Genomic DNA, 21,691 nt, shown 5'->3' on the forward strand with positions numbered 1-21,691 from the left:
AATATAATACTCTGCACCTGTCTAAATATTTACATAGCTTTCTGTTTTGCTACATTGAATTTTGTGTAGATGATTAAAAACATTCCTTCTGAAATGTAACTGGCTTTCCAGGGCTCTAATGCCTGTATTTTGAAAATCAGATTTATTCTTGCTACCAAGAGCTTTTTTGGTCTTGCAGGAAGTGCAGTAGCTTGTAGTTGGCATGATGTGTTGTTTTTTTAATGAAATTTTTTATAAGACCTTTTATATTAGGTTTTTTGGAGATATCACAAAGCCCTAGAAGAATATTTTCTAATAAATATTTGATTTCATTGAAGTATTTTTGAATCTCATTGAATTCTGTGAAAGAACAGTCTGTTTTCCTAAAGTAAATGTATGGAAACATAGGGTATAACTGCATCTTATCCACTGACTGACTTGAATTTTGCATCTGTGAAGTAAAATGTGGTTCATTTGTTAACTGCTGCTTGTTTGCCATTCATCAAGGCTCCAAAGACACCTCTGCAGAAGAGCATGGATCTCTTGGGAAAACAGCTTTCCTTGTATTCCTTTGGTATAATAGGTAAGATAATTTATGTAGAATAATTGCAAAATATTAACCAAAGGAAACTAGTGTGGAGGCCTGGGAAATGGAAGACTAAATCTCTAAATCTTTTGGCTCCTGATTTCGTTGGTCACTTTGAGTTCATGTCACTAGTCATCTGCAAATTGCATAATGTGACATAACTCTAATCATAAGGGTGTTCACTTGCTTCTTCCTGCAAATGTACTTTAATGACATTTTGTCCTCCAAATGCTTCCTTTTAAATTGCAATGTGTCTTGGATTCTGATTCAAGGTGTGTGAAAGCAAGTACCTCACTTAAGGATATGATTGGGCAACTTGACTGGCTAAAGTTCTCTTCATCTTTGCTATACTAATGGAATCATGACAATGAAATAAATAATGTTTTGTAGGTAGTGCAGTAGTAAGCTTTGTTGTGGTTATATGAATTTTTTTCTTGTCCCCATGAGCCTACAGTACTTGCTGGTTTTACATTAATCCCCTTGACTGTTTTCTTTATAGGAGTTATTATGCTAGTTGGCTGGTTGCAAGGAAAGCATATCCTTGATATGTTCACAATTGGTGTGAGGTAAGATTTATGTTGTGAAATAATGCAGATAATTTGTTACAGCAAGTGTTTGAAAGCTAGTGATCTATTTCATAAATATGCTTGCCTACGCCGCTCTTAACTTCATGTAATTTAAAATGAAAATAGCAAAGCAAGTTCTTACATATTTTTAATAATGCAGTGTGTTCCTCTTAGTCTCTTAAACTTTACATTCATATGGTGATTTCTGACTGTCTTGTGGAACATCTGCAAACAGGCAGTAGAGTTCTACAATTTGAGTTTTTGTTGCTGAGTAAATAAAGTAGCTGTAATTTTACAAGGCACATGACAAAGTTATTGCAAGCTTTGTCATGTAGTTCAATAACTCAACCTCTGCTATATTATGCAAACTTAATCCCAGTGTGTTTGCTGAGAACAGCACTGAATTTAGATGGTCTAACTCTATACTCCTAGAAAAGTTATTGGGTTGCTGATTACATGGGCATAAGTGCTGTGCTGTAGGGTTTCTTTAAGTGACAGGATCAGATTCTGAAGAATTATGCATTTGTGGAGGGGAGAAAAGAAACTCAGGAACTGCATCTTTGAGCATTTACACTGTCATCAAGTTTATTTGTTTTCTAAATGACCTTCAAGGCCATTCCCTCACTTGATTTGCTGCCACATCATGATCTGGCAGTAGCAGTTGTGGATCAGTGGTGGCATTTCCCAGTTCTGTTTAGTGCTGACTACACTTATTCTTCACAATCTGGGCTGCTTTGCACAGCCCTAATTAGTGTTTTGTGTAGGCAAGACAGATGTCCAATTGATTTCTCCCTCTCCCCTACATTTCTTCATACTTTTGCATAAATAATGAGCAGAAATGATTAATTTATTTCATTTGTTGCTGTCTTCAGCGGGTTTCTTATAATGAATGCTATACAACTGGAATCACATGGTGACTCCTTTTCTGTTTTAATCTCAGTGACCAGTCAGCTACAGAAACAATGGTCTGAATTGTAAATTCATCACTACTGTGTGTTCCTGTGTGACATTTGAAAACAGATCTGTGTATTTACTTTCATTACAGTTTGGCTGTAGCTGCAATCCCTGAAGGACTCCCAATTGTGGTAACGGTGACACTGGCCCTCGGTGTGATGAGAATGGTGAAGAAACGGGCTATTGTAAAAAAGCTGCCTATTGTTGAAACTTTAGGTATGACTAGACTGACTTAGAGATAGTGTTTTTGGTGTAAATGTTAGGAAATACTGATGACTAATGAGGAAAACAAAGCAGGTATTCTTATTTTGCTAGCAGCATGCTGGCATCTTTAAAATATTCCTGAATTGAATGTGTGTTACCCTGGAGCAATGCAGGGAGATGTCTCTGTAGGCCTTCTAACTACTCCTTTGGAATAAATAAAAACTCTGCCAGTTAATAGCATGCCATGCTAGCAATACAGTAAACTGATTGTTTGCTATAAGATGTTCTTGTTAAGATTTGTAATTTTTTTTTTTTAAATTAAAACTTTCTTGGTGTAAATTTAGGAATGATATTGACAGTTGAAAGCAAATCCATATTTGAATATTAGAAAAAGCTTTGTAATCGTAATGCACCTTCAGGATGTTATGCTGCTTATATTGGAATGTAAAATCATTTAAAAACTTTAAAACTCAAAGAAGTTCTGTGTGCAGGTTGAGTCAAAACATGTAAAGAGCAGAATATGGAAAAGAAATAGAAATACTAAGTTAAATAAATCTGCTGCTACTGAATTCCTTTTTGCAATTTGAAGATTGAGAATTTTTTTCCAATGCCTCTAGCAGTTTCATTAGCGTTGCAAGGTTTTTTGATGCTTGTACAGCTCCTGCTGTCATGTCTAGAAATGTCAAGATACTGCAACAGTCTCTCAGAATCTCCATTCCAGAGTTAAAAAGGCATATGCAAATCTCACATTTTTGTAATCTCTTCAAGCTTATTAAAATTTGCAGGTTTATTAGAAAGTCACTTGTGACTTACTAGTGTGACACAAATATAATGGCTGGTGTTAAGCATGTGTTGTACTTTTTAGTAAAGAAGAATGACTTCTGTAAAGCAGGTTCCTAATATTTCTCCTCACCAGGAATCACAATTGAGATTTCGGTAATGTAGCTTGAGTTACAGCAGAATAAAATAAAGGAGAGGTAGTGAGACACATTTTGTAAAAATTGTGAATTTGGGATTTAAATTAGTTTGGAGGGGTTTTTTTATTTATTGGACAAACTCCCAAAGAGCCTTGTACAATTATTCATTATAAGTTGAAAATTTGTTGTCTCTCACTTGTTTTTATTCACAGGCAGCTGCAATATTTCTAGAAATTTGCTCAGCTTGCATACTTTTCTCTTGGTTAGTTACTCTGATTGTTCTAGACAAGAATTGTCTTATAAATGTTAATTTGTTATTTCAGGTTGTTGCAATGTCATTTGTTCAGATAAAACTGGAACTCTGACAAAGAATGAAATGACTGTTACCCATATTTTTACTTCTGATGGGCAGCATGCTGAGGTATGTGGTGTGACACCTAGCCTTGAATTTGCCTTTTTATTTTGTTGTGTGTATCAGCTGAAACATGCTGGACTATACTACAGGTAAAGCATCAGTTAAGAAAGCATAAATTTATTGCACTAAACTCCTGTCCCTTGGTTCATTTAGTATGCAGTCTTTGAGCTGTGCCATCCAACCCTTCTCTGGTTACAGAAGCATTTTTTTATAGATGTTAAGTTCTTACAACTTTTGGTGACTACACAGAATAAGAGACAGATGCTAAGATACACAGACAAGCTGAGAGATTGTGTTTTTCTTCTACAGAAAGTTGAGGCTATTTTGCTGTTTCAGGTATGAAGAAAACCCCCTAAAATTTACATGTCCCACACATTTAAAGTGGAGATATCCAACTTTTTGCCTAAAAGACAGTTTATTGTGTGAACTATTCATACTGAATATGCATTTTCACTCTTGCATTTTTATAATGGATGGACTTGCAGGATGGACGTGAAACAGTGATTGTTGAGATAGGGAGTTGCTGGAAAGACCAATGATGTAAATCCACAAAAGAGAAGCAAAAGCAGCGAGGTGTGGAACTGAATGTGGGTTCATAGGAATGTTTTAATCAAGTTCTGAAATTCTCAAACTCCTTGACCTGGGTTTTGTTTCCACAATAGAGTTAATAGACAATCTTGTAATTTTATTCTGCAAGCAAAAATACTGACATTTTTTTCACACTGTTTCCTATTATTTGCCTGTACTTTCTTATATATCCTGATACTTGTATTTTTGTTGCTAGAAGTCTTTATGAATACTGCTACTAGCACAGCTGCATCTGGGTCAAATCAGCTCCTTTTTCCTAATGGAAAGAGAACTTAAAATGGCTGTGCAATATATTAGCTGTTAATGCTGTAGATATGAGGGCTTTTTTAGGATCCTAGTAGGATGCCTGGTTTTTATGCACTAAAAATACAATTTTACTGGGTTTAACACCTTCTGAAGTATAACTGAGAGGCTGTTCAACTGTTTCTTTTTTTTTTTTTTTAATAACTCTGTGGAAGTAGGACTCTGCTCTGTAATTCCATTCCCCTGCAGGGGGTATGCATTATTAATCAGGGTAGAGAAAAATAGGAGAAAAAGTTAGAAAGCAGAAGAAAGAAGAAAAAAGAAAGCAGGCCTAATACTGTAAGGAAACAACATACACTACATTTATTTATGCTGAGGAATAAAATTGATACTGTTAAAAAGAAATTTGTCTCTAATATATTTTATTGAATTCAGACTGCTGCTGCATTAGAAGCTGAGTAAGAAGAATTCATGCACACTGAGTAAAAGCAGCATCATGAATGGCCTTTTGCATTTCTTCTGTAGTTTATTATAAAAAGCTGAGAGCAGTTAACCTGGTGAACATTACATTGCATGCTGCCTCTGGCTGCTTGTCTTGCAGGTTACTGGAGTAGGTTATAACAGGTTTGGAGAAGTGATGCTCGATGGTGAAGTTATTCATGGTTATAACAACCCATCCATTAGCAAAATTGTGGAGGTAAGGTCTTGGCAAAGAAAGGTGAGTTTTAACTGATGATGTAGCACGAGAGCTTTGCACGGCATTTACTTTGTGTTCTGTTTTCTCTCCTTTCCTTCCTCATCATTTAGGCTGGCTGTGTGTGCAATGATGCCTTGATTAGAAACAACACATTGATGGGGAAGCCAACAGAAGGGGCTTTAATTGCACTGGCTATGAAGGTGTGTACTTGATGGTGCTTTTTGGATTCATGGCAGGTGGGAAATGTGTAGAAATAATTTGTGGCTTTGTTTTTCTCATTTTCTTCTCTTTTGGATCTCCTAGATTTGTATTGCAGCTGCTCATCTCCTATGTTTCTTTCTTGTAAATCTTGGGCATTCTGAAGGATCAGAAAAAAAAATTTACAAGTGAAGTAAAATCTCTATTTTCATCTTTTTGCACTTAGTACTGTCTTTTCACCTGCCACAAACTGATTTACCTGTTGAATATTGATTGTACTGTCTCTTTCCCAGTTTCACATCAGTAGCAGAGGGAAGGTGGTAACTGATGTATTGGTGACTGCAGAATTTATAATGCCTCTCAAGTGCAGGGCTTTTGAATTGTAGACACTGTCCTGAAGTGTTTGGGTTCTTTTCTGTTGGGAAGGGAGCGGGGTTGTTGTTGGTTTTTTGTGTAATGCTGTGACACACCCATTACAGCTACTGAGAAATGTAGCAAGGCTCATGCTGAAGCCTGAAAGAAGTTTCCAAGTGTTTTCAGTGCTAGTTTGCCAAGAAGTCTATGTAAGTTGGAACAGTGTGCTCAAAAGGCAACTTTGGAGATGAAATTGTTCTTTAATTAAGTGATGTTTGCTAACTAAGGTGTTTCAACAAGTCATCAAATTTCATACCTGTTTGAAAAGAAAAGGTCCTGACATTGTGGTGATGCTTCTGTTTTATACAGATGGGTTTAGATGGAGTCCAGGAAGACTACATAAGGAAGGCTGAATATCCCTTCAGCTCAGAGCAAAAATGGATGGCTGTTAAATGCATTCACAGAACACAGCAGGTAAACTTCAATCACTGTTTCCATGAGCACTGGCTCTGTAGAATGGATATCTACCTTGTTTAATACCTTCATTTTTCGCTTCAGAAGTTTTGGAAGGCTGGCAGTAGTGCACAGTCCTAGAAATATGGCTTGATAATAGACACAGCTTTAGTTTCAAGCTCTGAAGTAGAGAAAAGGAATCACAAGAAATAATTTCCATAAAAGACATCCTGGAAGATGATTTTAAGTGTTTTGAAAACAGAGACCTTGAATGTATACTTAACTATTTCTCCTTCCTTCTTTCTTCTCAAATATCCAAAGTAATTCTGCCAATCTTCTGCTGTTCCAGTGCTGCATAGTTACATAATGAATTAAGAGCAAGAATATGCATTGATGTTCAATAGTAAAATTTCATTTGTTTTGAAACAAAGGGTTTCTGGTTTGATGCAGACATCACATCCCCAGCTTTGACAAATTTTATTGATGTCAACACTGGCATGGATTATCAATAAAACCTACTCTTTTAATCTCTTTTTCTGCCTTCTGGTGCTTTCACATACATATGTGCATTCATGTTTCATTTAGATCCATATAAATGTTTTTGTTACAAGTATTGACATAATCACTGTCAGTCTGATAACCGGAGCCTTCTAGACAGTATGTGCAACAACAGACCTTATATTAGATTTATGAAAAAAATCTTGCAGTACTTCAGATCAAAATCAGGCTTGCTGACAGTGTTCCAATATCACTGTAAAATCTGCTTTGGAAAGAAGGCACTTGACTCTTTTTAGCTGTAGGGGTTATATTGTTGATTATCCATGTCTTTGTAAAGAGCACAAATTGCTATAAGATTTTAATTTATGTAAAGACTTACTGTGTCTGTGTTTTGGAATCAGCAGTTTTAAAAGAATGTTGGAAAATTGATAGTAGATTGAAAAAGAACATAAATTATTTGAAGACTAAGAATATGCAGTGGATTTAGAAACATGGAACTCTCTTAAGCCTATCATTAAAGATTGAGGTAACTTGACTGCTGTGCATATGAATAACTTCACAGGAAGAAAATAGGCATATTAAAAAAGAGCTTTTTAGTTCAGCTGGAGAGAAAGATGAGTGATCAGTGATTGGAAATTTAGCTGAGGCAGCAGTTCTTAATGGAAAGGGAGGGAGGAGAAGGAATGAGTTGATTTAGCATTGGAGTTAAGCGTTTGAGGTAGCTGGTGGACTCTCAGTCCCATGATACTGTCATATCAAGGCTAAATGCATATCTGGAAAATATTAGAGTTACTAGGCCTTGTACAAGAATGAGGGGATGTTTAATGACCTGTGCAGCTGGTCTGATGAGGAGCTTAAGGTCTTTCAGGTCTAATGTCCTGTGCAGGTTGAATTTCTGTCCTTTGCATGGCCTCTTGGTCTGTAAACTGTGACTTGCAGTGCCTGTGTTCTGAAATGAGGTACTGATTACTAGCTTGGCTCTTTTGACTTTACCACTCTTGAATTTACACTGTCTAGAGACACTCAAAAGAACAGATTTTTATGTTTAGAAGTGTAAGTTTTATTTGCATTATGTTCTTAAGGTTGTTAACAAAAGTACACGTCATTCTTATGCATCCATGTGTATGTGCTTGTGTATGTGTGGTTATGCATGCACACGTGCACACAGCAGCTCTTTTTTCTTTTAGGACAAGCCTGAGATTTGCTTTATGAAAGGTGCTTATGAACAAGTCATTAGATACTGCACATCCTATAACTGTAAGGGACAGAGCCTACCCCTGGTGCAGCAGCAGAGAGAGCAATACCAGCAAGAGAAGGTGTCTATGGGTTCTGCAGGGCTTAGAGGTAAGGCTGTTTCAAAAGTCTGTCAAAATATCAATTTCACTTAAATGGCACTGCTTGTTGTTAAAAAAAACCCTAAATCAACAACAACAAACAAGAGCAACCCAAAACACTGGGATCTTCTTTTCTGTTTAGTTGGTTGGGTTTTTTTGTTCAGTGAGTGCCACTGTGTTTAGTTTTTAGGCCTGTATAATACCATGATTAAACTGCAGAGGGTGAGAGGGCACTGTTGCTTTCTGTCATCTCTTGCCTATGACCATAACTGAATAGTACATTGCTACTTAATGGCTTCCATACCTTATTATGGATGCCTGTGGGGTTTTTTTAATGTGAATGTGTTTATTTGTCCATTACTTTGGCTTCTCTCACCTTCATGAGTTAGGCTAGCACAACTGATTGCGGGTCAGGAAATGCCATTAGAATTATCTTCTGTGTTAACAAGCTGTATAGAATTTTAGATAAAACAAAATATTTTTCACATGATGATTGACAGGAGTTGATTATGGGCCAGGATTATACATGACTGGCTTTCTTTGGCCTCTGTGAAGAGATCTCTAGGCTGTTAAGTCTGTGCACAGCTCTCAAAATTTTTAATTTTATTTTTAAAGGGAGCCACAGAGTACCTTTGCTGTACTCAGTGGCTCAGGAAATTCCCAAGATACAAATTATTAGAAGGTGAGAGGATATGCTAGGAGTGGTATTTTTTTTTGTTGTTGTTTTATTTGAACAGTCGTTTGTTCTGTCTGTCAAAAAAATCAAGGGTAATGTTTTTGAAAAGAGCAAACTTGCTTTTTCCTTACAACTCTAATGACATTTAAATATATTTGAATTAAGAATCCTACTTGAAAAGACATTTCAGAAAATATTCAGCATGTACTCAATGAAATCTGCCTCTCAAAAGGTAAAAAAACCAAAAAACTATAGCAGAAAATAAATATGTAAATGATCCTCCCTTTCATCCTAATGCATAAAAGAAATGCACAGAGAAATCACAAAGTTAGATGTGGTTCTCTTTCCACACAGTCAAAATATAAACACTTTCAGATGAGAATAAATAGGAAAGTTATCTTTAAAACCTGGCTGTTTGGTAAGGAGTTCTTTAGAAGACAAGAGTGTACATAAGTAGGCTGTTGTGAATGCTCAGCGTTGCTACTACCAAGGTTGAAAAAAGGGAAAATATCAATTGCAGCCCTTTGCTTTATGCTGGCTTGTTAGTTAGAAACAGTTGTTTTAAATGCTGATGTAAACATTAATTTCAAGTCTTAACATTTTTATTTCTTTTTCTTCCTAAAGTTCTGGCCTTAGCTTCTGGTCCTGAGTTAGGACAGCTGACTTTTTTGGGGCTTGTGGGAATAATCGATCCCCCGCGGACTGGTGTTAAAGAAGCTGTTACTACACTCATCACCTCAGGAGTTGCAATAAAAATGGTTACTGGAGATTCACAGGAAACTGCAGTTGCCATTGGTATGAGCAGTTCCCTTCCTTTCATATTTTCTTGTTTTCTGTTTAGCTAATTGTTAGGAAGTGTGTGTATTAAGTCTTTAACATTTCTGAGTTCTGTATTTTGGGTGAATGTATGGCACAGTGGAATTAGCAGGGAAAAAGACCCAAAAAACCCACAACCCTAGCCTGAAGTGATACTTTGGTTTCAGCTTGAATAGCAGCTTTTCTAGTTTGGTTAACATGGCTTTGGCTGTTTGAAACTGTATTTTTTTCATGTTGTTTACTTAATACATATGCTTGATTTCTGATTCTTACTGTTACATCACCACCAGCATCCTGCCTGCACTCAGCTTTGGGTGCCTGTCTCTGACAGCAGGGATGAACTAAAAGAGCCAGTGACAAGGAATAATGATATCACTTCAGTGCTGTCTAGTAGTTTTGTCCATATAACTAAGTTTGAACCTTAAGTATTAGTAATAAATATTTAAACAAACTACTTAACTTCTTTTTACAATACAGTGCATTAAAGAACAAGCACTTCAGCCAGAATGAGCATTTTTTACAAACAGGATGATTAACAGCTCAATGTGCACATGAAGAGTATACCCCCAAACTCGGAGTATTTTATCAAAGGTTTTTTTCTTTTCCTTGTCTCCCTCATGTTATTTTTCATCTTCTGTCATGTTGTTTTTGAACTGTAAATTCTTTGAGATAACTGAGCTCCTCTATTTGTTTATATGACACCTGGCAGAATCAATTACAGACCTTTAGACCTAAAAAGACTAAGCAAATAAATATCTGATTTAGGGTAGACTTTGTAGCGTGTTGTTGTTACTCAGGAGTTCATGTAATTTACTCCAACATACTGAATCAGTAATGTAGTAAGATGTTCTGCTCCAGGTATTTCAAATCTGAAATGCTGCAGAAAGTATTAGGATTAAAAATAATAGAGTACTTAATATCTTAAAAGGGTAAATTATCATCATAAGGTTTTTTTATAATTTTTTTACAGCTAGTCGACTAGGATTGTATTCCAAAAATTCACAGGCAATCTCTGGAGAAGAGATAGATGATTTGGATATTCAGCAGCTTTCTCAAATAACACCAAAGGTTTGTTTTGATGCACTACTTACTGAAATGTGGCAAAGGATACATTTACATATTGAGAAATGCTTGTTTTCTGTGGCAAACGAAAATATAATTTCTGAGTGACAAATAATATTGTTCTAATAAGTATCTTTTTTCTGACATGACCAATATGAAAATCTATTTTGTTCAACTTATGCAGTTATCTTTTTAGATATCAGAAAATAAATTGCTTCTGTCTCTTTTAATGATTCAGGGTTTTTTTTATCTTTAACTTTCATTTTGCCACCTCTTACTGAACTTTTTGTATTATTAGGCCATTTTACTTCTGAGCAACTCAGTTCATTTATATAATCTTAGAGTCTGCATGTTCAGACAGTGCATTCTTTTGTAATTTGTAAGACTTGTCCATGTTTCTAATTATTTTGATCAATCTGAGGTCACAAGTTGAGAATTTTGAAGGGGTCTATTTAATAAGTTACTGCTTAATACTTTTTTAGTTATTAAATAACTAAATGGATTAACCAATGTCCAGGTTATGAATGTGAAGACATAATCAAATGCAATACAGGTTCAAGTTTAGCCATGTTGCAAAATTCTTGCAGCAAAATGCTGCTCTGTTTGCAAAGAACTGCAAAATTAGACTGCAGCATGCTTGAGCCTGGTGTAAGCAAGTCAAAAGCCAATATTTGCAAGCAAGAGATGTGCATGTCAGCTTTCTGTCTTTTCTTAGTAACTCACAGAAACTGGGAAAAAGCAAGAATTATGTGACAAATAGTAATTTTTAGTTTATGTGGTTTATATGTTCTTAAGGGCTGTCCACATTAAATAACTGAAATAGATAAAAATTTACTTACACGTGTTTGACCTTTGACCCAATTGCTTTTCTAGGTGTTTGCTTAAAATCTTACTAGGAATTAAAATCAACCAATAAGATTGATACCTGTATACAGTCTAAATTGATTGATGAGAAATCCAGCTTTTTGTCAGGCTTCTTGAAAAGGAAAAATGCTAACTGTATGGAGTTTATGGAAAACTAAATTCCACGTGCTCAAATTTCAGTTTACAGAGAAGTCCAGAGACAAGAAAAATCTGAAAATTGATCCTTCCAAGTCAGAATTTTTGATTATCTTTAAAACATCCATTTTTAATAATCTGCTGGAAACTAGTAAAATTGAAATCTCCTGAGTAGCTTGTTGCTTGTGCTGACAAGGAGAAAGGATGGGGATTGTAGAGTCAGTGCCACAATTGCCTGCATGAATTTAGTCAGGAAGGCCAGCAGCAAGCCATTATACCTCAGTTGCTTTGTTATTTTAGAAGGTTTTTAATTTGCACATTCTATCTTGAAATAAGTAGCACTAACTAACTTTGTTACCAGAACACACTTTGAATCTCCTCTAAAATTAATGATTTCATTCAATTAAAAACACAGCTCACTGGTGCTTCAGCACAAGAGTTAAGAAGAACACAGTTGACCTTGGTTGTATTTTTTACCCTCTACCTTAAGAGAACCCAGTGCAATTCATTATGTATCTGAAATTTTCACCACTACTTCATTACTTTTTTAATAGGTTGCAGTATTCTACAGAGCCAGTCCCCGACATAAATTGAAAATTATAAAGGTATGTTATAGAGAGGTTCAAATGCTGGACTGTTGCTGTGGGTGTTGCCTGTGCTGCCTTTACTTAAACTGTAGTGTGCTACAGTGTGTCAAGATGAAATCAGAAATGCATCTGATTTGGCAGTGAAGTGTACTTGAAAATATTACATAGAAAAAATGCATAGTGCCCACAAGGAATGGGTAGGTAACATTGTGCTTTCTTCTATGTAGGGAGCTGGGGATTGATTCTGATTTTGTGTCACATTGCAGTTGAATTGCCTAGGAGCTTGAAAGAACCATATTTCTGATACTTGTCAGATGGGATAAAAGGGAATGAATTTCAAGCCATGTCTGTGGCAATGCCTCTATTCAGAATTAACAAAAGAAGGTAGCAAAGAAGGGGGGACTCAGTGTAACAATTGGGACTCAATTGGAACAATCAGAAAAGTAACAATACGGAGAATTCAAAACACTGAGACCATAGGGATGCATGCATAACTTATGAGAAGGTGATAATGGTAATATGGAAATACAGTATCTTGTTTCTCTAGAGTGTTTTCTTTTGCCTAAAGACAGAGTTTAAATACCCTAGCTTTAAAATTTAGGCTGTGAATATACAAACTGAAGTTTAACCCAAAATCTTGTATAAAAGCTATTTAGAACAGAAGCAGCTGCTTTTTTCTTTAGGACATTACAGTGCAAGTATAAAAAATGGGGGAGGGGGAGCAGTGACCCAAACCTTGTATCTACAATAATTTTATAGGATGAGTTATTTCAATCCCTGATTTAAGTTCTTTTCCCTCTCTTTAGTCCTTACAGAATAATGGTGCTGTGGTAGCTATGACAGGAGATGGAGTTAATGATGCTGTTGCTCTGAAGGCTGCAGATATTGGTGTAGCCATGGGACAAACTGGAACAGATGTTTGTAAGGAGGCAGCAGATATGATCCTCGTGGATGATGATTTTCAGACAATAATGTAGGTGGCCTTTATGTACATTTGTACTATATAACTTTAATGAGATGTTGCCTGGGTTAAACGAATAGAAAAATAGAAGTTCCCCCTGAACTTGTAAATGAGCTTGTAGCTGCTGTAAATGAGTTTTCTGCTCAGTGAGGAGTATTAACATGTTTGGAAACATAATTGAGGTGAAATTGTGGTTCTGTTAGCGGATAGTAGATTTCATTCAATTTTGTACTTCAGAAGCATAAAACTAATGAAAGAAGACAGAGCATTCCACTCAAGATTTTAAAAAATTACATAGATCTCTGTTTGTTTTCAACTCTTAAATGTGGTGATTTCAGAAAAGGAAAAAAATGTTAACTGTTTAGATTTCACAGGTGAAACCAGGTTATTAGTATCTGGTAACCAGCTGTTTGTACTTGTTCATTTTTTTGGTTGGTGTATTTCAAAAAGAGCTTAGCTAAACTTAATCCTGGTTTGACTTTAACTCATCTGACTTTTGAAGGTAGTGATTGTTGACAGAGCTGAACTGCTGTCTGGCAAAATAGCCTTCATTTTGAAATTATACATCAATCTCAGAACACTTCAGTTCCAAAGTATGACATTTAACCCTTGGGAAGAAGTGAAAAGTACAGTATAAGAAAATCTACCTATGTAGCAGTATGTCAGAAGATGATCTGAGGTTGTCACACTAATTCAGCCAACAGAAATTTGGTGTTATGCAAAAACACAACAGAGAAGGGAATCATTTTAACGTAGGCAGAAGAGTACATAGCAAGGACATCTGTAGTCAGTACTTTACATGGGCTTGGTGAGATTTTTGCTGGACTCTGTTATCCAGTTTTGCTCATGTCATCAGGAGAATTCTCAATAGGAGAGAGAGAAGAGTGGTGAATGCTAAGGAAAAAAAGAAGTATGAACTTCCATAGTTTTACATCTTTTCCCCACCTTTTAAATTATTTTTGTTTTAAGTTACCAAAGGGATGCTGTTTAATTCTTGTGGGAGTGTAAGAAAAAAATCAGTTTTATTTGCAGCAAAGTAGATGTGATTTGGGTACCAGAAAATCCTTTTTCACTGCAGTAGCTGTGATAATGTGATAGGCAAGTTGTGACACGTGCTAGGGGTTGTGAAGATGGTCTGTACATATTTCATTCTGGTACAGGAAGAATACATGGTCCTCTAAAGCCATGTTGTATTGCTGTGTTTTTTTTTAAAGTATGTGGGGGGGAGTTGTTGGCTTTTTGGGTTTTGTTGTTTTGGTTTCTTTTTTTTTTTTTAATTATCTGACTTGATTTAGAAAGATTAAGGATGGTGGTGAATTTTGAACGTAAAGGAGATCTTACTCTAATAATTACATTTTCAAAGTTAAGCATCTTGAATGATCATAAATAACTTGTGATTATTCACAATCACAGAATAGTTTGGGTTCTTATAAGTCAAGTTGAAAAACAATGACTACCAAAGTTAAAAGAACCTCAGCTCCATTTGCTTCTTGCTGGTTTTATTGGTGCTTAAATTAATAGCTTTTTTGGTTTGTTTTAAGGTTTTTTGTGGCAGTAGATTGATTTGTCTTGTAATGTAATCTTTGTTTTTAATTGCAGGTCTGCAATTGAAGAGGGTAAAGGAATTTATAATAATATAAAAAATTTTGTTAGATTTCAACTGAGCACGTAAGTTTGAAAAGCTGTCAGTATCAGAAGTTTCTTGTGAATGAATCAAAGCATGAAGCAGATGCATTAATTCATGTTAATACTGTAAATATTTAGTAGGATGCTGATATACTGTGCTTTTGAGTTTTCACTATTTTGTGTTTGGTGGCTTGTTTTAAAGACCCAGAAGGTGGTGCAATAAACAGACATGTAACTTTGTCATAGTTCTTCCTGTTGGGATGTGTAAAGTGGGTTACTGAAGGGATCATGAGAAGCAGCAGAGCTGCCTTTGGGTCTCTGTTTGAATGGGAAGCTCATAGTCAGTCCCTCCTTAACCAGTACATGGATTCAAATGGGGGAAGCCAGGGGATCAGGAGGGTAGTTCTTCTGAAATCCATGTATTGGTTTGTGGAATGAGCTAACTGTATGAAGGTGAATTCCTTTTCTTGCACGCAAGGATTCACCTGCTAGCTACATAATGTACATGTAAGGCAAGAGGACAAGAGTTTATTAAGCCTTAGTTTCAAATTTTTTGTGAGTTTATCTGATTGGATCTGGACTCAGGGACATGTTTTTTCTCTTCACCATGTTGTTCGTGTACTTTTTTGAAGCCTTCATGACATTTCAGAGTGGTCTGAAATTTGCAGAAGTTTAAAAAACAACCAACCAAATCTAAAACCTCTTATAAAACAAACTCAGAAAAGCTCCATAAAAATCCCAACCCACAAGCAACAAATACCACTCAAAAAAAACCCTCCAGAACAACACAAAATTCACAACAAAAACTCCCAACACAACAAAACCCAGAAAAGACCAATTTGTTTACCTGCATAAACACTGTAACAATTGGCATATACTTTCAGTCTTACCAGCTGTCCTGTCTGGTCTTACCAAGACTAGACTAGGAATCTGCTGCTGAAAAATAACTAAGCACAGATGTTCTAAGAAAGTGTCCTTACCTGTTTTTGATTAATCCCTTTGGTTTTTTTCTGTCCCTCTTTGCAGGGAGAGCATAATAGGCTTCAATACAGTGCTAAATTTGGAATTATTGTAAGCCTTACTTTCTTCTTCTTGGTTATGAAACCTCTTAATCTTGCACTGAGAGCAAGTAGTGCATATTTGTTTACAGAGGTTTCTAATGCTGAGCTTGCAGCCAGCTAATCTGTTTTTCAGTCTTTGGCCTGCCTTCTCATCTTGCTAGTAATGAGGAGTGGTCGTAGGTATTTTTAGGGAGCTTGAGTCATACCTTGCCTTGACTGACCAGTCAAACCAGGGACAGGTGCACAGAGTGTGTTTGTTTACATTAGCAGTGGAAAAGCAGTTTGTTTTTTCAAAACCATGTTTAGAAGTTCAATTTTGGCACAAGAAAACTATAGGACCCAGTCCCCCATGAAAGAATCAATTAGGTGATGGTGAGTGATAATTCTGAAATGTTACCTAAAAGTTTGGGAGGTTTTAAAATGCAAATTTGTTGCCTTTTTATTGCTAGAACAATGTTGTTTTAAATATGGGCTTTGTCAGAATGAGTATTTGAAAGGATTTCATGCTCTATCTTTAAAGTTCAACAACATCAGTCATGATTCACATTGTCAAAATATGTATCCACTCTTAAACAGTTGAAATGTTGATTACAAAGCAGTTATCAGTGGATCTTCAGAAATGTTCAATGCTGACAGTTGTAAAAATGGATTCTTTCAACAGGAGTATAGCAGCACTGACTTTAATCTCACTGGCTACATTAATGAACTTTCCTAATCCTCTCAATGCCATGCAGATCTTATGGATCAATATTATTATGGATGGACCTCCAGCTCAAAGGTAAGTAATTACTCTTAACTCTGTTGGGTTCTGTATGCATTTTATTTCAACAAAGGAAATGGTTGCTCATAAAGGGAACTGTGAAGTGTTAAACTTCACTGAGATGTTTCAGAAATAGCAAACTTTTTTCTACAACTCCCTGAAAGGTGGCTGTAGTCAGGCGGGGATTGGTCTCTTTCTCCAGGCAGCAGCTGACAGAACAAGAGGACACAGCCTTAAGCTGTGCCAAGGGAACTGTAGGTTGGATATTAGGAAAAAGTTTTTTTACAGAAAGAGTGATGAAGTACTGGAATGGTCTGCCCAGGGAGGTGGTGGAGTTACCATCCCTGGATGTGTTTAAAAAAAGGTTGGATGTAGCACTTGATGTGTTAATTGAGGTGTCAGGGCATGGGTTGGATGTGATGATCTTGAAGGTTTCTTCCAACCCAGTGCATCCATGTGAACTTTCTCTGTGAACTCCAATGTTTGTAGTATGTTTCTGTGTTAATTCTATTTAGTTTGCTTTAGTATCTAATTATATGGGGGCAGCAAGGTTATCTAAAGATCCATGGATATGCCCATGGAACTTGCTTGCAGGGTTCTGGCTTCCCTCTGGGTTCTTTCTCTGACCTTCTTCACTGCAAGTAGATGGTGGGGTGAGAGATGGTGAGGAACTAGAATTAAATCCTCTTTTTTTCAACTCAGAAAATCTAATGCCTAAGTTAGAAGCAGTAAATTAATTTTATGATGATAAAAATGTAAAATGTTCTTTTAATTGTAAGCCTTGGGGTGGAGCCCGTGGATAAAGACATTATTCGAAAACCTCCAAGAAATCTGAAGGACAGCATTCTGACTAAAAACCTGATCATTAAAATACTGGTTTCATCAATAATTATTGTCTGTGGAACACTGTTCGTCTTCTGGAGAGAGGTATGACAAAAGGGCAAAACTTAAAGTAGAAACAACCTAAATTAAAAGAAATCCTTTTTATGCCAGCAGTTGGAATTCAGAGTTAATATGAGCTTAGTTGTGAGTTTTGGCCATGCTTATTTAATACTAGCAGAATAGAGAGGAAGATTTTCAAAACAGTTGTTCAAAAGCAAAATACACCTTTATCCCCGATCTCTATTTTAACATGGACTTTTTCAGGTTCCAAATCTAGTTTGGAAACTTTGCCCATAGAAAGTAATTATGTAAATCTTCTAACCAGATTATTATGAAACAGCCATTTGACATTGTTTTCCCAGTAGAGAAAAATGTTATGTGAACTTTTGGTAGTGCATCATAGAATTCCTGCTATTCCATGTGCTAGAATAAATGTTGGTCAGGAGGCTTCATTTAATCATAGCTTGGAATTACAAATTTTTATAAATTACAGGTGATTTCATGTATGGTTTAATAAATCAGCTTGGGGCAGACAGCTTCCTTTTTCTTTCATTCCCTAAGTGGTAAAACTTATTGTAGAATTGTTGTAATAATTTGTTTAATTGACTTTGTTTAATTGTGGAGGGTTTAAAGCATGCTAAAGCCATTTCATTTTATTTTGTTGGCAGTTAAGAGACAATGTAATAACACCACGAGATACAACCATGACTTTCACCTGTTTTGTATTTTTTGATATGTTCAATGCTTTGAGTTCTAGATCTCAGGTAAGTGATTCATACTGTCCATTTACACAGTATTAACACAATAATCAGAGTTTTCTTTGAGGGAAGATCTTGCTGTGTTTGTTTCTTGTGTGTTCCTGCAGATTTACTTCACATCTGCTGTTAAACTCAGAGTTTCATGTATTTATTAGGTAGAATTTCTTAAATTACAGATAAATTAATTACTTAATTTGTTTCCATGGTGGTATCCTGACAAAAATAAGAAAGTTGTTATTAAGAACTGAAGTGTGATGTTCTTTTGTATTGCTGTGTATACTTGGTTGGTTTTTTTTTTTCTTCCTGGAAATTGTCAGTTCAGCAGCCTTACCAGAATGTGAAATATCTTGAAGGCCTTAGCTTTTATATTTTGTAATTCTAAACCCATAGTTCAAGGAAAATTTCTGAAACTGGTCTGTGTTTTTTTATCTGTGTATATTTTTTCATTCTAAGGAAACAAGTCTGAAATTTTGTGAAAGTATACATTATTTCATTTACCGTAATTTGCAGTCTTATCTGTTATGGAATAGTGTAGTGGTAACCTTTTCTGATGAACTGTACTTGTGGAATAGTGAGATCAATATGCAAGTTCTTGACTATGAAGACAAGACTTGTACTCTATTTGCCAGGGAGAAAATGCAATTAGCCTGTCCAAGAACTTCTGGATTATCTAAGAGGTCAACAGGAATACTTTATATTTTGCTAAAAGTCTGGATGAAAAGAAATTGTAGTTTCTTGTCTAGATAATCAAGATTACATATTGTTGTAATCTTAATGTAACATATGATTGTTTTTACAGACAAAATCTGTGTTTGAGATTGGACTTTGCAGTAACAAAATGTTCTGCTACGCTGTCCTTGGATCTATAATGGGACAGTTATTGGTCATTTATTTTCCTCCACTTCAGAAGGTTTTCCAAACAGAAAGCCTGAGTGTCTTGGGTAAGAACAGTTCCCTTTTCAAAACTGTCCATTAAGGATTAAGTTATAAATGTGGTGTGGTTCTGTAAGATCACTTTCTGTCTGTTTGTATACAACAGGAATACAAAGCTTGCTGATGCTTTTTTGTTTTGTGGGTAAGGGTTTTGTTTGTTTCATTGATTTGGTTTTTAGTTTTTTGAATCATTCTAGATGTTTTCTTTGGAACCATTATTTAAATGCATATGGTACATAACTGATCAGTGTGTTCTTAAATTTATATAAAGGTGCTTATTTATTTGGGAATTTTTAATATAAATTTTGTTGCAGGCAAAATTACTGACTTAGTAGGTTGCTGAGCACTGCTAATTTAACTAGTTCACAAATTTTTTCTGTAAATATAAGCACCTTACTTAGAAATCCAATCCTTTAGTATTGATTGCATTGTCATAGGGTAAATGAAAAGGAGAATTTTAAAAAGCCATAGATACGTAATGCTGTTGACAAAGGTTTATTTCTTCTGTAGTTTTCTGGATTTAAGTGATTGTAATGAAATACATGTATTTTTTGTAGCATAATTTCTGATTATATTACTATTATTTTTTCAGGATTAAGTTAATTATGTTGCTGAAAATAAGTCTATGAGATACTGTAAAAGCTTTTAGTATCTTGTGTGTAGTTATGATTTGTGCATAAACCATGCATGTTAATCTTCTGGGCCTGCAAAATACTGAATTTTGCTTTATTTCTCCTGAACTTTCCCAATGACTGGGAGAAAATTTGAAAGTTTTGTAAGTCTTGTTCTTTTTTGTGTCTCCCCTTAGCCTTAAATAGCAATTTTAAAGAAGGCTAATTATCTTTTCCAGATTTACTGTTTCTTCTGGGACTCACTTCCTCTGTGTGCATAGTGACTGAGCTAATAAAGAAGTTTGAAAGAAGCAAGGAAAAGATCCAGAAACGTGGAAGTTCTTCTTCATCAACTTCGTCTTTTCTTGATGTATGATGCATATTGCATTCTTGTGTTTGCAGACTTAGCGATTGCTGTCTAAAGATGTTGGAGAAAGCAAAACACTATCTGGAGGATAAAGAAATCCTGAGGGCTTTTGACAAGTCCTTTGTTTCACTGGCTAATGAGGAACTACATGTTTCAAGACTGTTTAGAATTTAACTTCCAACTGTGGAAGTAACAAATGAAATTATGCAACTTTGGTAACATTTTTCCTCAAACATAAATTTACTTTTAAGATTGAATGGTATTGTGGGGGGGGAGGGGCAGGGATTAATTTAAATAAAGATCTAAGCCCAAGTCCCATTTTCTGCACTTAAAAGATATAACTGTGTAAAATCCTTCTCTTAGATATAAATATTTTAGTTTGTTTTTATTTAAAGCATTGTACTATTCTACTTTTATGGTGGTGGGACTTTGCTACTAATACAAGGATAAAAATATTTCAGAGGCATTCCACTGGGTTTAGAGTCTGTCACAAGAGTGCCATATTCTAGCTACTGTATTTATTTACTTTATCCTGCAATGTGTAAGCGGCTCAAGTACCTTGTGCTACAGTTTTTTTGTATCCCAAGTTTGGTTATTTTTTTGCACAGGATGTGACCGCTGTCGGATCACTGTTTTTCTTTTCTTTTTCTGTGATTGAAAAGCCTATACTGCAATTTGAAGTAAATGTTTGCTTTTCTTATAAGTGTGTCGTGTCTTTGTTTTAAAAGAAACTGGCATTTACATGACGTGAATGAGCTTGTTTTGATATCATTGCAGATACAGGCTTTGTTTCATGTCTTGTTCCATATTGACTTTAGCTTGTGACCGTGAGATCACTTGAATGATTTGTAAGACAAAATTATGGAGTGTACTGAATTAGAAAATTAGTGCAATAATCCTGGCTGGGCAAAAAAACCCCATCCCTCTCTCAAAGAAGCTTCATTTTCCTTCCTTCTTCTTTCCTTCCTATTTGTAAAAACCTTCCTTTTTCCTGGTAGGGTAGCTTTGAATTTTAACCCACAGAATTACTTTTGGAGCTTGAAAAGCATTATAGTGGGTTTGTTTTGACATTGTAAAATTATTTTTAATATATTACAATGTCTGAATACTCTAATATTCACTACTTGGAAATAGTGCTTTCCTTCAAAATAGTTCCTTGCATTTCCTGAAAGGATGATGAGATGACACTGATGACAACAGGGCAAGACTATCACCTAAAAGCATATTGAAAAAAGGATGTCTAAAGGTCTCTGTGGAGAGTCAAAGACACAGTGGTATTTCTTTCCCTTGTAAACTTGTGCATGTGGATCTCTCCTCACTGTAGCCTGAAAATGTGGTGCTGGCTCAGGCCCATCCTGTCATTTGAGGAGGTATTGTCATGAACAGACACTGGGGTATTTCTGCAGTTGCTATTGTGACTTGCCCCACATGCCATGCTCAAAAGTGCAGTACAAATTTCCTTGTTAATATTACTGGACTTGTAATTCTTCCTTTTGCCTGTGGGACTCCTAGGAAATTTGCCAGAAAATGGGGCTGCAGACAGAACATGAATGCACATTCAGTCTGCTTTATACACGCAGTTCATCCATGGCTCCTCCTGACCCTC

The 21,691-nt window shown here is 35.7% G+C and overlaps 1 protein-coding gene across 9 annotated transcripts in view; it reads left to right on the top strand.

Moving 5' to 3' along the window:
- The window catches only part of ATP2C1 (ATPase secretory pathway Ca2+ transporting 1), a 62,503-nt gene extending 41,715 nt beyond the window's left edge, over positions 1–20,788 (top strand). For all 9 annotated transcript variants that reach the window (XM_005480998.4, XM_026799206.2, XM_074539556.1 and 6 more), the window contains 18 exons: positions 487–562; positions 1,065–1,131; positions 2,177–2,301; positions 3,530–3,627; positions 5,054–5,149; positions 5,260–5,349; positions 6,071–6,175; positions 7,840–7,996; positions 9,287–9,457; positions 10,449–10,546; positions 12,094–12,144; positions 12,933–13,099; positions 14,687–14,755; positions 16,436–16,552; positions 17,314–17,461; positions 18,085–18,180; positions 18,974–19,115; positions 19,958–20,788. In XM_005480998.4, coding sequence (XP_005481055.1) covers positions 487–562; positions 1,065–1,131; positions 2,177–2,301; positions 3,530–3,627; positions 5,054–5,149; positions 5,260–5,349; positions 6,071–6,175; positions 7,840–7,996; positions 9,287–9,457; positions 10,449–10,546; positions 12,094–12,144; positions 12,933–13,099; positions 14,687–14,755; positions 16,436–16,552; positions 17,314–17,461; positions 18,085–18,180; positions 18,974–19,115; positions 19,958–20,094 — 2,010 coding nt within the window. In that variant the 3' untranslated portion in view covers positions 20,095–20,788. The remainder of the gene's footprint in view (positions 1–486; positions 563–1,064; positions 1,132–2,176; positions 2,302–3,529; positions 3,628–5,053; positions 5,150–5,259; positions 5,350–6,070; positions 6,176–7,839; positions 7,997–9,286; positions 9,458–10,448; positions 10,547–12,093; positions 12,145–12,932; positions 13,100–14,686; positions 14,756–16,435; positions 16,553–17,313; positions 17,462–18,084; positions 18,181–18,973; positions 19,116–19,957) is intronic.
- The last annotated feature ends 903 nt before the right edge of the window (positions 20,789–21,691 follow it).

Source organism: Zonotrichia albicollis, chromosome 1 (genome assembly GCF_047830755.1).
Source record: "Zonotrichia albicollis isolate bZonAlb1 chromosome 1, bZonAlb1.hap1, whole genome shotgun sequence".
Lineage (NCBI taxonomy): Eukaryota > Metazoa > Chordata > Aves > Passeriformes > Passerellidae > Zonotrichia > Zonotrichia albicollis.